The sequence below is a fragment of the Lepus europaeus genome, chromosome 1, assembly GCF_033115175.1.
Source record: "Lepus europaeus isolate LE1 chromosome 1, mLepTim1.pri, whole genome shotgun sequence".
NCBI classification, from domain to species: Eukaryota; Metazoa; Chordata; class Mammalia; order Lagomorpha; family Leporidae; genus Lepus; species Lepus europaeus.
The window spans coordinates 174,412,069-174,427,881 of record NC_084827.1 but is presented as its reverse complement, the minus strand read 5'-3'; the positions used below and the strand labels follow the sequence as shown (position 1 = coordinate 174,427,881).

At 40.3% G+C, this 15,813-nt stretch overlaps 1 protein-coding gene across 1 annotated transcript; it reads right to left on the bottom strand.

Annotated features, from left to right (window-relative positions):
- Window positions 1–3,375: 3,375 nt before the first annotated feature.
- LOC133763590 (protein DEK-like) lies at window positions 3,376–6,116 on the bottom strand. The gene is given in 3 exon segments (XM_062197396.1): window positions 3,376–5,117; window positions 5,119–5,681; window positions 5,684–6,116. Coding segments are annotated over 3 exon segments (1,263 nt in total). The 3' UTR covers window positions 3,376–4,850.
- Window positions 6,117–15,813: the final 9,697 nt, after the last annotated feature.

Below are 15,813 nucleotides of genomic sequence, written 5' to 3'. Positions count from 1 at the left end.
GTGACTCATCAGCCAGCTATTTGGAAGTAATTGTTAACCATTGTGCCCCAACTTTGCTCTGTTTTGCAATGTGTGGTTCAGCCTGGTTCTACCCTTGACTCAGATCTGTGGGCTGAACATGATAACATTCAACCTCTGCTTGGATTCCAGCACTCTCAGATTAAACATCTGACCCCAGCTTCCACTTGGTGTGCATTCCCACATCATATAGTCCTGTTGGAACAAATATAAAGAAAAGTGAAAGACCGCTACAGGAGTTAATTGCAAAATATTGGACTCAATCTGGCTGAATTTATGTGGTATGACTGAGCTGGAAGTAGTGCTGTCAATTTTGGCTGTACCTATCAAACAATTTTCTGTGAATTATTATGATGTTTTGACTTTTGGCTTCAGCATATTTTAGAACAAATATCCAGGGTCAAATTCTTTAGATGACTACAAACTGAGAGACAAATTATTCAACTGATCAAAGTCATCTTGCTTGATTTTCTGATTCCATTGTTAAATACTTTAGCAGTCATTAATCGAGGTTTTCAAGCCATCAAATTATTGAATTAGCCTTAGTTAAAGCACAATTGATTTGGAGAACCCAATATGGGATATTTTCTTCTCTGTCTCTTTAACTTCTAAATGAAGTGGGTAAGCTACAATCGCACGCAAGGCAGGTGTTTGAAAGATGCTTTCCCCGCATCTGTGTCCTGTAGTATCACCTCTGGTTGCCTGCTTTGTTTTGCTAAGTCAGAAAGTGTATGTTTTCAACTTTCTTTTTTTTTTATTGGGAGAATTAAGTGGTTTTTTTGGTTTGTTTTTACATTTTTTTTTTTTTTTTAGCTCAGGTCTTTCTTCAGACACTGAATCCAGAAGGTAAAATCTAAGAATGAGGAGGGGAATAGTAAGTACGTACAGGAATGGGCATTTATCTCAGCAGTTAAGACACCTGCATCCCACACTGGTGGGTATTTGGAGAGTGACCCAGTATTTGGGGACTCTCTGTCTCTCACTGTCTGTCTCTCTGCTGGTCTATTAATGAGTTTATTAAAAATAATTACAGAAGCCAATATCTTGGTGTGGCAGGATAAGCTGCTGTTTGGGATGCCAGTATCCCATATCAGAGCACTGGTTTGAGTCCCAGCTGTACCTGCTGGTGATCCAGCTTGCTGCTAATGCACGTGGGAGAGCAGTGGAAGGTGATCTAAGCACTTATGCTCCTGCCACCCATGTGGGAGACCCTGACAGAGTTCCAGGCTTCCAGCTTTGGCCTGGCCCAGCCCCAGCCCCAGCTGAAGTAGCAATCTGGGGAGTGAACCAGGAAATGGAAGATCTCTGTTTCTCTATGTGCCCCCATCTCTGTTACTCTTTTAAATAAATATAATACATCTGTAAAAAAAATACAAAGTCATGTAACATAAATTCCTGAATAAAGAGCCACCACAAAGAGCCTTTGATGACTACTAGAAATCATACAATTTGCATTTTTCTCACACTAAACAGGAGAAACTCCGTCCAAATAGGAACTAATTCAAGTTCCTTTTCTTCTGCCTTTTGGAGAGTGGTTAAGGTAAAAATCAGGAGGCTTTAATACCTCATAAATGTGTTTAGAGGACACAATTTAATGTGTTTAGACCAAGACAGAGAGGAGTCTATATACACAGAGCTCTAGGCTCATGGGAAAAAATAAAACAACTTGAATTTCATCTGATTTCTGCAATGACTAAAGATTCTTTGGACTTTGGCAGAAGCCAACTGGTAGGTCAGTGACAGGTGACAAGACCCACAGAATTTCCTTCTTTTCTTTTTCTTCCCTTGCTTCTTCAGTTCTGGGCACTCTGTCCTCTTGCTGTTCATTGAACAGATCAGGCTGTCCCCCTCTGCCCCAGGACCTTTGGACCTCCTATGTACTTCCTTTGTTAGAAGATGCTTGTCCTTCAGGCCAGTGGCATAGTAGGCTAAGCCTCCACCTGCAGTGCCAGCATCCCACATGGGCACCAGTTCATATCCCGACAGCTCCTCTTCCCATCCAGCTCCCTGCTGGTGCGCTTGGGAAAGCAGTGTAAGGTGGTCCAGGTCCTTGGGCCCCTGCACCCGTGTTGTAGATCTGGAAACAGCTCCTGGAGGATCAGCCTGCTCCAGTTGTTGTGGCCATTGTGGGAGTGAACCAGTGGGTGGAAGACCTCTCTTTCTGTCTCTCCCTCTCTCTGTCTATAACTCTGTCTATCAAATACGTAAACAAGAACAACAAAAATCCTTTTTAAAAAAAGATGTTTGTCCTCAATATGTATATGGGTCTCTCTTCTCAGGTCTGCAGATCCCTATCCAGTTGTCAAGTCCCTCCCTGGCTGTCCTGGCTATAATTCTGCCTCTAGCCAGTGCCCTCTTGGTATTTATTTATGATAGCTTTTATCACCTGGCATTTGTCAGTATTAATTTTTTGGTTTTACTGTGAGTCTCATCACTAGAATGTAAGCTCCATGGAGAGTGTATTTTACCTGCTTTTTCCTCTGCAATCTCTCCAGAACCCAGGACAACACCTAGCAAAATATGTGTAGCGGCAAAGGTTTGGTTAACAAACAAATGAACGAATGAGTGAATCTCAAATCTTAAATGTTTCAACCTTTTCTGAGATGCAAGTAAGCTCTTAGCAACACTTTGGATAGTGAAAGGACATCTATATGTATATCTGGATGATAGAACTCACTGACTAGAATGATGAATTCAGATTGAGCCACAAATGGAATCCTTTTTCTTTTCTTTTCTTTTCTTTTCTTCTTTCTTTCTTTCTTTCTTCTTTCTTTCTTTCTTTCTTTCTTTCTTTCTTTCTTTCTTTCTTTCTTTCTTTCTTTCTTTCTTTCTTTCTTTCTTTCTTTCTTTCTTTCTTTCTTTCTTTCTTTCTTTCTTTCTTTCTTTCTTTCTTTCTTTCTTTCTTTCTTTCTTTCTTTCTTTCTTTCTTTCTTTCTTTCTTTCTTTCTTTCTTTCTTTCTTTCTTTCTTTCTTTCTTTCTTTCTTTCTTTCTTTCTTTCTTTCTTTCTTTCTTTCTTTCTTTCTTTCTTTCTTTCTTTCTTTCTTTCTTTCTTTCTTTCTTTCTTTCTTTCTTTCTTTCTTTCTTTCTTTCTTTCTTTCGGCAGAGTTACAGAGTTACAGAGAGGGAGAGGCAGAGAGAAAGAAATCTTCCATTCCCCAGATGGCTGCAATGGCCAGGGCTGGACCAGGCTGAAGCCAGGAGCCAGGAGTTTATTCTGAGTCTCCCACACACCCACAGAATTTTTATGTGAACCATTAACCTGCTCATTTCAATGGCAAAGCACATGGGCGTTTGCAGTAGGGACACCATTCAGGAAGCCCATGTATCAAGATATTTTATTTTATTTTATTTTTAGATTTATAATTTTTATTGACAAGGTTTGTAAGAATATTTAAAATCAAAGGCCAATTCTTAGGTTTCCGTTAGTTACTTATTCCATTCATTAAACGTACTTTCCCTAAAGTCTTAAGAAACAAGTCAAGCCTATGAAAACACCTGTTCACATTCAACATCAGTTTTACATATTTCTGTTCTATGATGCATTTTTAAACACTCTATTGGTATATCAAATGATTTTTATAGCAGCATGTTTTAGTTTAAGATTTAGAGATTATTTAACTAACTTTATTAAGACAAAAGATAAAATCAGTCTCATTCAAGAGTGGTCCATATGCTGATCACCTAGAATCCTGATTGGCCAAAATTTCAAGCCCAACAGCCCTAATTACACAAATACAATGAATTTCTTTAAAGGTAAAAATAAGCATATTATCACTTCTGAGAAATACTTTGTCAGAGATAGCCGCTACTGCCTAACATTTCTGGCACCATTATCTGGTTCCTTTATCATCATTATGAGGGTGATCAAGTTTCCTGTAAATATGAGCAATTTATATGGGCAAAGCAGTTAATAAGAATCGTTTCATTTACTAATAAGCCAAATGTGCTTGTATGTAACCCCTCTCCCCAAAGTTTTTGAAGCTTTGACGTATTGATTTTGGTCTGTCCTTAATATAAAATGTATCAACAAACATTTTTGCAGAGTTAACACTAAAACTACAAATTGATGACACTTTAAAGGCAAAGCAGGGGAACTGTCTGTCCTGTCACTGAATTCTGACTTTCGCTGCTGTCACACTGCTCAACACTGACATTTTATCGTTTACAAGTGGAAAGACACCTACCTATGTGAGTTTAAAAACTGATCTGCACAAAAGAAATAAAAAACCTTATATACAACAAATTGGTTTTTAAAAATACAAAAATAACATCTGTCACTTCTGTCATGCTGACAATTTGACATATATACACATGCAGGAGAGAAGTTCCATTCTAGTCCTCTGGACAACTGTAGCGTGTGTACTGTTACATGATGAACACACCATCACTGGAGCTTTCACTCTGACAGAAGAGATGTGTATTCAAAATAGTTCATGTACTAAATGCCACAATAGTCTATGTATAAATGCCGGTTATAATAACTTTTGTTCTACCTGATTAAAAGAATGTCTTAAGCAAGCTAATATTAAGTGCACTAAAAACCACAATTCAAGGATCTATATCCATATATAAAGAAATCAAAAATGTACAAAATACAACTATAAAAGCAAGTAACAATTACTGCCATGCAAGAATTTTAACTAAAAACTGCATAGAAATGCAATTTAAAACAGCAAGCTCAATTTTACGTTAACACTGAAGATAATAAAGGGTCAGCACTTTAGTTCTACCACAATGCTTAACAAGGATTTAGAAAAGGAAATACATTCTCTTTGCTGGTATAATGGTATAAATCAGATCTTCGAATCTATGGGAACAAGTCATCTCAGTCTCAAGAAATTAGTTCTTTAACAGTTGTTTTTATGAAATCTTTTCTTTCAGTTAAATCATAAGCAGGATAATTTTCATATACCTCTTTACAAATCTGCTTCATTGTGACTTCCTCCAAGTTAGCATTGGCCAGTAATTTCTTTACTGTTTCCTTTAACTCTTCATCTGTAGGTGGTTTCTTCAATTTTTTAATTAAAGGTTCATCATCTGAACTATCTTCAGATTCACTTTCTTTCTTGGAACTGTTCTGATTCTTCTTGGTGGTGCTTGCTGTCTGCTCTCTTACCATTAGCACTTTTTACAGACTTCTTATTTTTCGCAGCAGCTTTCTGCTTAGGTTTTTCTCTTTTTGAAGTCTTTTTTGGTGGCTCCTCTTCACTTTCTTTATCTTCATCCTCTGAAGACTCTTCCTTGTTTTTCTTTTCATCTTCATCACTACTAGACTCATCTGACAGAATTTCAGGATATTTGGTTCGCTTCGCTTTCCTTGTTGTTCCAGAACTGTTGCGTTCCTTCTTACTGCCTTTACTAGAAGTCTTTTTAGACTTTGGCAATGGTTTGCCAGAAGGCTTCGGATGCATTAAGAAATTCAAGATCCCCATCTCTAGTTCACTATTTACACCTGATCTCTCCAAATCAAGAACCTCGCAGATGCTCTTTAACATGGCATTTCTAAATTTTTTCAACATTTCTTCCTTCTTTTTATACTGAATACTTCCTTTTTCAAATGGAAAACCACTAAACTGACCCACATTCTTCTTTAATGAGGACACTGTGCCTGGTCTATTGTAAAGCAGTTTGTGTAGATTTCTAAGTTCATCTGTTTTCTTAGAAAGAAATGTATCCTTTCAATTTCACAAAGTTTCTGCCCCTTTCCTTGTGCAATTGTAAATGGCTCCCTTTGTAAGGAAGAGACTTGCATTGTCAACCTCTCTACTTTTTTCTTTTCCCTCTTGCCTTCCACGATGAGACTCTTTTCTTTCTCCTCCTCTTCATCCTCCTCTTCGTCGTCTTCGTCCTCCTCCTCGCTCTCCTCTCTCGGGCCGGGCATGTCGGGCTCCTTCTCGGACGCGGGCTGGGCGGTGGTGCCCTCGCTAGGTCCTGGCCGCCGCGGGCCTGGCGCGCGAGGTACAAGGAGGCTCCGGGAGGCTCCGGAGGCCCTCAGGGAGGCGAAGGCGTGCGGGCCGCGGTCTGGCGTGACGCTCGCGCCGCCCGCTCCGCTTCCCCGAATCAACAAGGGAAGGAGAGCGGGATAAACTTCAAACATAATAAACAAATGTCAGCGAAAGACTTTTAGTGACCTGTGATTGACACTGCAAACATTTTAAAAAAGATTTATATATTTATTTGAAAGGCAGAGTTACAGAGAGAGAGAGAGAGAGAGAGAGAGAGCGAGCAGGAAGCTGGATCAGAGGAGGACAGCTGGGCCTTGAATGGATGCCCATACGGAATGCCGTCACTGCAGGTGTCAGTGTTACCCGCTGTGCCATAGCACTGGCCCTATAAACTTTTGTGTGTGTGAAACTGGGTAAGGAGAAGGCAAATGTCTGTTTGAATTTCAAGATCTTTGATTTTAGTCTAGCATGCTGAATCTAATACTTCATGCACATTCATAGAATGTGACCTCTTTTTTTTTTTTTTGGAAATAAGGTCATTGTAGGTATAATTATTCAAGATGAAGTCCTACTGTAGAAGGTCCAGTTCTTGATCCGGTCTGCCTGGTATCTGGCTACAATAGGGAAGCTTGTACACACGCATGCACGCACGCACACGCACACACGCACACACACACGATGCTTGTGAGGACACAGGAAGACGACAGCCATTCTGAGGTTTCCAGAGTCTAGGATGGGCTCCTTCCCAGCTTCAGAGGCTGCTGTCTAGATTTGGGGCCTCTGGACCTCTGTAACTGTGAGGTAGTGACCATTTGTTGTTCTAAGGCACCCAGTATGTGGTATTTCATTAAAGGGGCCCTACGATATGAATATAGGTGATAACACATCAAAATAGAGGAACTTACTTTAGGAGGCAATCAACTTGCATGGGGCAGTTGTGACATTCATTCAATTTATAGTTCCATGCTACACTTTGCACTGCACCTAAACATTCGTGTTAAGCTTCACCTAACCCCTGTGTCTCAGAAAATGGAGAGAGAGCCGTAAGACGATAATTGAGCTAAAAGTAAGCAGTTAGGGAAGATCCTAATTTGATGTGATTGCATCAGGAGGTGTGAAGTTCCTCAGGTAACCTGGTATTAGCCCTTGATCAGATACATGGCTTGCAAATATTTTCTCCTGCTCTGAAGATGGTGTTTCCATTAGGCTGATTGTTTCTTTTTGTTGTGCAGAAGCTTTTGGGGTTGCTAAAATCCCACTTGTCTGTGTTTGCTTTTGGGGTCACATGTAAGAAGCAGTTGCGAAGGCCAGTGTCCAGAAGCTTTTGGGGTTGCTATAATCCCACTTGTCTGTGTTTGCTTTTGGGGTCACATGTAAGAAGCAGTTGCGAAGGCCAGTGTCCAGAAGCTTTTGGGGTTGCTATAATCCCACTTGTCTGTGTTTGCTTTTGGGGTCACATGTAAGAAGCAGTTGCGAAGGCCAGTGTCCAGGAGCTTTTGGGGTTGCTAAAATCCCACTTGTCTGTGTTTGCTTTTGGGGTCACATGTAAGAAGCAGTTGCGAAGGCCAGTGTCCAGAAGCTTTCCCCTGTGCTGTCTTCTAGAAGGTTACGGTCTCAAGTCTTCCATGTAAGGTTTCAATCCGTTCTGAGCTCGTTGTTCTGAGCAGTGTAAGAGGTCCAATTGCATTCTTCAGCATACATATACCCAAGCTTCCCCAGCATCATTCATTGAATCCTGCCCCGACAGATATTCTTGGCACTCCTGTCAAAGATCAGCTCTCTATCCTTTCCCATCGATTGATATGTCTGTTTTTATGGCGCTACCATACTGTTTTGATCACTGGAACTGTAATCTATTTTTGAAACCACTAATTGTGATGCTGCCAGCTTTGTTCTTCCTGTTTAAAATTGTTTTGGTGATTTTTTGAGGTTTCACATTTTTTCTATTTCTGTAAACACCGCCATGCAGATTTTGGTAGGAATTCTATTGAATGGGTAGATTGCTTTGAGATATAGATATTTTAAGAATATGAAGTCTTTTAATCCATGAACATGCATATATTTCTATTTATTTATATCTACTTTCTTTCATTAATGTTCTATATTTTTAACTTTATAAATCTTTTACCTCCTTGGTCAAGTCTGTTCGAAGTATTTTATTCTTTTTGATGCTGTTGTAAATGAGCTATTTTGAAAACATTTACATAATTCATTGTTAGTGAATAGAAAGTCACTGATTTTTGCTCACTGACTTTATATCCTGCAACTTTGCTGGATTCATCCATTACCCCTAACAACTGTTTTGCAGAGGTTTTGGGGTTTTCTGGATTTATGATCATGCCATTTGCAGAGATAATTTTACTTCCTTTCTGATTTGAACACTTTTCCTTTTTTTCTGTTGAAATTGCTCCTGGATATTCTAACTGGCTAAAACTTCTCTTGCTATGATGAATACAAGTGGAAATAGTATTTTAAGTCCCAGGTCTTAAAAGATCTCATGTTTTATCACTGAGTGTAATAGCAGTTGGGGGCTTTTTCACAGAAGGCCTTTATAGAATTGAGATAAATTCCTTCGTGTGCCTGATTGTCGACATTTTGTTTGTTTGTTTGTTTTGTTTTTCATAAAGGTGCTGAATTTTGTTACATGTTTTTCCTGCATCGATGAGATGGTAATGTGATTTCCTCCTTCATTCCGTTGTGTGGTACATCATGCTGATGAATCTGCATATGTTGAACCATCCTTGCATCCCAGGGGTAAATCCCACTTGGTCAGGGTATTTGATCTCTTTAATACACTGCTGAATTTGGTTTGTTAATATTTTGTTTTGCATTTTTTCATCAAAGTTCACTGGAAGTATTAGCCTCTAGTTTTCATTTTTTGTAATGTTGTTGCCTTTGGTGTCAGGGTGATGCTGGCCTCTTAAAAAGAGTTTGAAAGTTTTCTTCCTTTGATTTTGTTAGAGAGTTTAGGAAGCATTGTCATTAATTCTTCTTTAAGTGTAGAATTCACCTGTAAATCCATTTGGTCCTGATATTTACTTTGTTGGAAAATTTTAAGAATTTTAGTTTAATCTACTTGTGGTGGAGGGAGGGAGAGAGAGAGTTGGTTTACTCCCCAGTTACCTGCAACTGTTTGGGCCTCAGCTGGGAACCAGGACTCAATCCAGGTCTCCCATGTGGGTAGCAGGGACCTAATTCCTTGAGCATCACCACTGCCTCCAGGACCTGCGTTAGCAGGAAGCTGGAGTCAGGACTCAGAGCGCGGTACCCAGCTCAGGTCCAGTACGGGCCTGGGCCCCTTAGCTGGTGTCTTAACCCCTAGGCAAAACGCCCACCCTGTCAGAAGGCTGATGATTAATGATTCAATCTCCTTATTTGTTGCTGAAGATGTGGAGAAAGGGAACCTCTTTACCACTGTACCGACTTTAGAGGGAGTATAAATGGATACAGCCACTATGGCAAACAATATGAAGTTTTTTCAAAAAGCTGAAAACAGAACTACCATATGATCTGACAATGCCACTTGTGAATATTGATCCAAAGGGATTGGAATTGGAATCCTGAAGAGGTGTCTGTCCTGGCCCAGTCATGGCAGTGTGATTCACAATACAATGGGGGCAATCTCAGGGGTCACCAACAGAGGGGTGGGAAACAAGTGGGACATGCACATACAAAGGTATATCTTTTAGTCCTAAGGAAGGAAATTCTCCAATTTGGGACAATATGGATGAATCTGGAGGACTTTATGCTACGTGGAATAAGCCGGACACAGGACCGATACTACGTGATGCCACCTGGGTGATAGATCCCAAATAGTTAAGCCCACAGAAGAGGACTCGAGTGGTTACCAGGGCTGGAGGGAGAGGACATGGGAAGATATTAGTTAAAGGGTCCAATGTTTCAGTTATTCAAGATCTATAAATCCCAGAGCTCTATTATACAACAATAGGCCTATTGTTATTGGTACTGTACTGTATACCTCAAAAATTTGTAAAAGGATGCATTTTATGTTAATCAAAAAACTAATAATAACAGATAATAGGGCAGGGGCCAGTGCTGTGGTGCAGTGGGTTAACGCCCTGGCTGGAAGCACCGGCATCCCATGTGGGTGCCGGTTCAAGACCCGGCTGCTCCACTTTCAGTCCAGTTCTCTGCTATGGCATGAGAAGGCAGTGGAGGATGGCCCAAGTCCTTGGGCCCCTGCACCCACATGGGAGACCCAGAAGAAGCTCCTGGCTCCTGGCTTCAGATTGGCACAGCTCTGGGTGTTGCGCCCAATTGAGGAGTGAAGATGGAAGACCTCTCTCTCTCTCTCTCTCTGCCTCTCTCTCTCTCTCTCTCTCTCTCTCTCTCTGTGTGTAACTCTGACTTTCAAGTAAATAAATAAATAAATCTTCAAAAAATAATAGGGCAGGAGGGAACTTTTGGAGGTTATGTGGACCTAGTTTATGGCATAGATTATGGGAAGGTTTCATAAGATAATCTTGAAACACATTGAGTTCTATGTCAAAAATTAATTAGAAATTTTGTCAATAGTGTTACGCTCTAAAGATGCAACAGGTAGGGAAATGGATGAGTAATATCATAATAGGCCAGTTGAAAACAGAGTAATAAATACCATGGATGTTAACACTGAAAATTGTTTAAAAAGTTAAAAAACATTTAAAAAGAGGAGGTCAGGGTATGCAGAGGCACAGCAAGGACACACAGGCACAGGGAGAGAATGATATAAGGACCCTGTGAGCCAGTGCCTCCCTGCACTAAGCAGAGAGAACTCAGGAGAAAACATGGGCCAACACTTTGCAGAGCCTCAGCTTCCAAACTGCAACGATTTTCTGTTGCTTTAGTCAATAATCCCTGGTATGTTGTTATGTTGGACTTAGCAAGCCAATACACCGCCCATGCCAGCTGTTGACTGGTCTTATCTATAAATTAGAGTGTGTTGAGTTCTGACCAGTATACCACAAATTTAGACCACACTCTCAATGAGCTGAAAATATTGGACTAGAAATTTTATTTCTTCCAAGCAATTTATATGAAAGATTATTCAGTAATGGCAGCAATTAAGATGTTTATTTTTGATGAAGCAAACCTCCAATCCCACCACCATCCTTTGCCTTACATGAAGTAACAAAGCTCTTTGAAGCGTGGAGATTTGCACTTAGCAATGTTTTTGTTGCACTAGCTTTTCTTTGCTTATGGAGCATTTATGGTCTAAATACCTGGAGTCCATCAGTTTTCTATGGAGCTCTTTGGTTAGCATGAGGGTCTGCTGTTTGGAATTTTGTGGTGCACAGTCGAAGCCCATCGCTGTGGAGCAACATTGTGCGGAGAGTGGGCATGGACAGTCCATATGGGAGAACATGCCACATCCCTGGGTGTCCACTCATCCTATCATACTCCAGTGTTTTTGTTTCTCTTAAGCCAGAGTAGTTCAAGTACTGCATTGGAATTCCCCTGTATTCCAAATAAACTGCACACTTTATTTTGGTCCCCGATTTCTGTTTTGATTTAGCATGTGTTTAAAGGAAAGGCAGCTTTGGGAGGTTTCTCTGCAGCTGTAAGACATTTGCAGTTTTGGTGAAATCAGTCAGCATCTCCAGCACATTGTCACTGAGCGTGAGTGACCGTGTGCCTCTGCTGCTGCTCCACAGTTCTCTACCAACCCCGCCTTCATGTGCCTTTTATGTACAAACCTTATTTTATCAATACCGTGCAGGATCTGTAGGGAAAACATATCCTCCAAGTGTTTTGGAGACTACTTCTTTGTATCAGTTAAGAGCTTTTGGTCATAAGCAACAGAAATGTACTCTGGCGAAACTAAGGACACACACACACACGTGTGTGTGTGTGTGTGCATAAACTTGAGGATGTCATATATCAAGCAAAAACTCCAAAACATTGCAAAAACAAAGCAACAAGAACACATAAATAATTAGATAAAGAAAAAACAAGGGACTCTAAAATAATTGCGGTTGTTGGAGTCACTTGGGCATGGCCAGGCTTTGCTGCTGGGATTCATCAGCTTCATCGTCTTCATTACTCCCATATAATCCGACTTGGAGGAGGAAGGGATTGGTCCAATGACCAGTATGGACTCAGCTGCCACTTCTTCAATAGAGTGCAAGGTGCCTTGCATAACCGTTCTGTCCAGCTGTATTAAATGAGGTAGAGCTCATTCCTCAAAAAAGAAAAATTTAGAAAACCAACCATAAAAAGAACAGAGAAAGAAATGTCTGTATCAGTATTACTGCAAATATAGTTTTGTACAATTTTGTTTTATACCATTGTGAAACCAATAGTTACAATATTGTATTATTAAGTAAAGACTTCAACAAATAGTAAGAATTTAACAAATAGTAAGAATTCAACAAATAGTAAGACAAAGAAAATAGCACTATTGCTCAACAGTAGAGATGGGCTGTACACAGTCATCAAATTGGGAAATGTCAAGTTTGCTCACATACACTACATGTTTTTTAACTTGTTAGTTACCACAGGTCAGGGAAAACATGATCTTTGTCTTTACTTAGTGGAGGGTTAAGCTTATGATTATAAAATAAACCAAAAGTATTTCCTTGTAAAAATTGAAAGGAAGGAAAAGCGAGGGTGGGGACATGGGTGAGAGGGAAGGCAGGGTGGGGAGTATCACCTGATAAATAAAAATTACTTAAAATAAATATAAATAAATAAAAGGAAAAGGAATGCTATATTCTATAGTTTTAATAATCTGTGATTACTTTAAAATTTTCTATATATGGGTGAAATGCTAATTTTTTCATTCAATTATTGTTTATAGTCACCATCTATATTCCCACTAAATTAGGGTCTTTTTTTCTTGTCAAACTTATTATTTGGGTGAAGTATTAGTCTTTTTATTATAATGTAAATTTAAGATATGTTATCTCAAAAACTAAAAAAAATGGAGAAGGAAAAAGTGTCAGAGGGAAATGGGGGAGGAAGGGAAGAAGGGAATATCATTAGGTTCTGAGAATTCTATCTACAAAACACATAGAATCTGTTAAAACTAATTAAAAATTAAAATAAACTTTTATTTAGAAAAAGAGCCTAATAACCAAAAAAAGAATGTAATTTTCAAAAGAAGGTGAGGAGAATTGACATATGAATACAACGAATGCCACTGTGAGAGGAGCTTTTTGGTGCCACATTTGTAGTTTGGGCCATTTTTGTTAGTATATACCCCCCACGCATTCCTGGGTGCTCCTTCTGACTGACAGCTCTTGCACTCACATTGACTAGTGGACACAGAGCGTGCCTTCTGTGGGGCCTCAACACGGTACCGGTTGACTGCTCTCAGGAACCACTCTGGATGCTCCACTCTGGCATGTCTGGCCCTGGATTCGTGGCAGACTGCTTCTGAAGCACTTTCTGCTTTTTGGCACTCTACAGGGCCTGTTCGGGTAAATATTATTATTAATACTCATGATCAGAAACAAGGAACATCTTGATAGTATCAGCAAAAGAGGAACCAGCTCTGCTTGGATGCCAAGTGCAGCAGCTGTGTGGAGCAGCCATGGAGCCCTGAGCTGCCAGACATGCTGAGGCTTACTGTTGGGTTTTAGCAGAATTTTCCAGTAGATGAGATGGCAGAGCTTCTGGAAAGTTCTGGGTGCTGGATCCTCAACCCATGCGCTTTGGAACAAAGCAAGCTTTTTCCTTAAGATGACCATGTTTGCAAAACCTCCCAAGGGTGGTGGTGACCACAGTCTGTCCTTCTGAGACTTCCAAATGAGAATGTGTGTTCCCGTGGTGGAATACAGTGGAATGCAGCAGCCCTCCTCAGGTCTATAGGCAGGGGTCCACTTGTGGCTCTCCTTTCTGTGGTCCAGAGGTCAAGAGGTAGAGCTCACCTGGCAATGAGAATCATTCAGGGTCACAGCAAAGTGGCCTGTCCTAGCATGAACATGCCAATCAAAACAGAAACACTCAATTGTTATGTAGTGACACCTCATTATTTATTGTCCTGTTGTATAATGTTTAAGGGATCTGATACTCAAAGAAGTAATGCAGTTATACTGAGTACAATAGCAAGAAACACAGCCATAACACACAGGGTGCTGTTCATGATGACTGAGCCTCTTTCCATTGAATGGAATCAAGAGCTTCGTAGCTGGACCCATGGAGGTGGGGGGAGATGTTGCTGGGAATTTCATGTCATGCTGCTGTAACACCCTAGTTCCGTGAGATGGAAGGGGATGAGATATAAAGCAGGTAGCCACAGGAGGAAATAATTGAGTTCCCTTAGGAGTTCTTTTCTCTGATCTAAGCAAGGTGGTTTCCTCAGATCTACCAGCAAATCATGGGGTGTAGAGTAAAATCTAAGGACCATGGGATGCACCCAGGGAGTATTTGAAGGCTCAGGATACAGTGAGAGCAGAGTTATGGGCAGGTTCGATCTTGGAAGCAGTGTCCAAGGCTCAGTTCAGGAGTCAAAATCCAAGAAAGGGAGTTCCTTAGTGCCCACCTCTTTCTCTGCCCCTGAATTTGGTTGATTTTTTAAAGACATATTTTTGGCGTCAATTTCAGGAGTTTATTCCTTTTGAGTCTGTAAGTGTGGAGAAAAGCTTATTTTGTTAGAACGGCAATAACAACCGCTCTTGCTTACAACGGATCTGCTATCTGTGGGTGAAATGCTTCATCAGAGAGAGAAGCTTTTCCATCAGACTTCACACCTCCAAGAATAACAGCAAATGGGGCATGCTTATGTAATACATAGGACTTCAAGTGATCTCTAGGGGCCTGTGGCCCATAAACTATTAGGCTATTTCTTCTTCTTGTGTAGGGAGCTACACAATGGATTTTGTTTGGGGTGATGGTGAAGAGATTAGTAAAGAGATTAGGGGCAGAATGTGGAGAGGAAGTGTGCATAGGACACAAATTCTATCAGATAATTTTATTATGTGTTGTTTCTAAATCCTTTTCTCTGTCTCTTCATGAAATTGTCAGTAGTATCTGAATGACTTGGCAATGTATGGGATCACTTCAAAAGGTTAATGGAAAAATAGAATTTAAAAAGTAAGATTTGTTTTTTTTGTGTGTGTGTGCAAAAATTTGAGATCTATCTGTAGTTTTCCCCATAGTTCTCATTCTTCATGAACTTTTTGAAAACCCTGTGTCTTCAAGAAGGAAAGTCAAAACCACGCATGAGATACCTGGCCTACCTGCAGACATCATTATAGACAGATGCCACTCTTTCCAGAACGATGCTGAGCCCTTTACATGTATTATCTCTCTTAGTCTTCTCAGCAACCTAACAAGACAGTGTTTTCTCTGCTTATTTGTGTTAATAGATTCTCTCGTTACAGAAGAGGCAGTGCAGATCTTTGGTACAGAGATAGTGCTTTACTTATCTTTGTATCCCCATGTCTATTAAAGGGTTTGGCATGTAAAAGGTACTCATGAATATTTGTTTAGTTGAACTGAATTGAAGAGATGTGACTAAAGGCATAAGCTGGGGCTGGGCTGTAGAGCATTGATTGCCAAATCAAATTTGGTTTGTGTCTATAATTATTCGGGTGGGTGAGGATGAGATAGGGTGGGCCAGCATCATGGAGATGCTTTGATCAGAGAATTGCTTACAATCCTCTGGCAGGTAACAGTTATATCTTAAAGCTCAGGTTGTATGGAACTCAGCTCTGCATCTTGCCTGAGTACCTTCTTGTTTGTGATGATCAGTTATAACATCAAGGGTCAATTAACAGTGAAATTCTGGGAGCTAAGGTTTCTCTCTGATCCATCCTTTGGTTTGCAAAAGAAAGTAGGTTCAACAGATGTTGCTATGGATTTGTTCCTGAGAAGAGCATGGTGGGGGCAAGAGGCACAGAATCA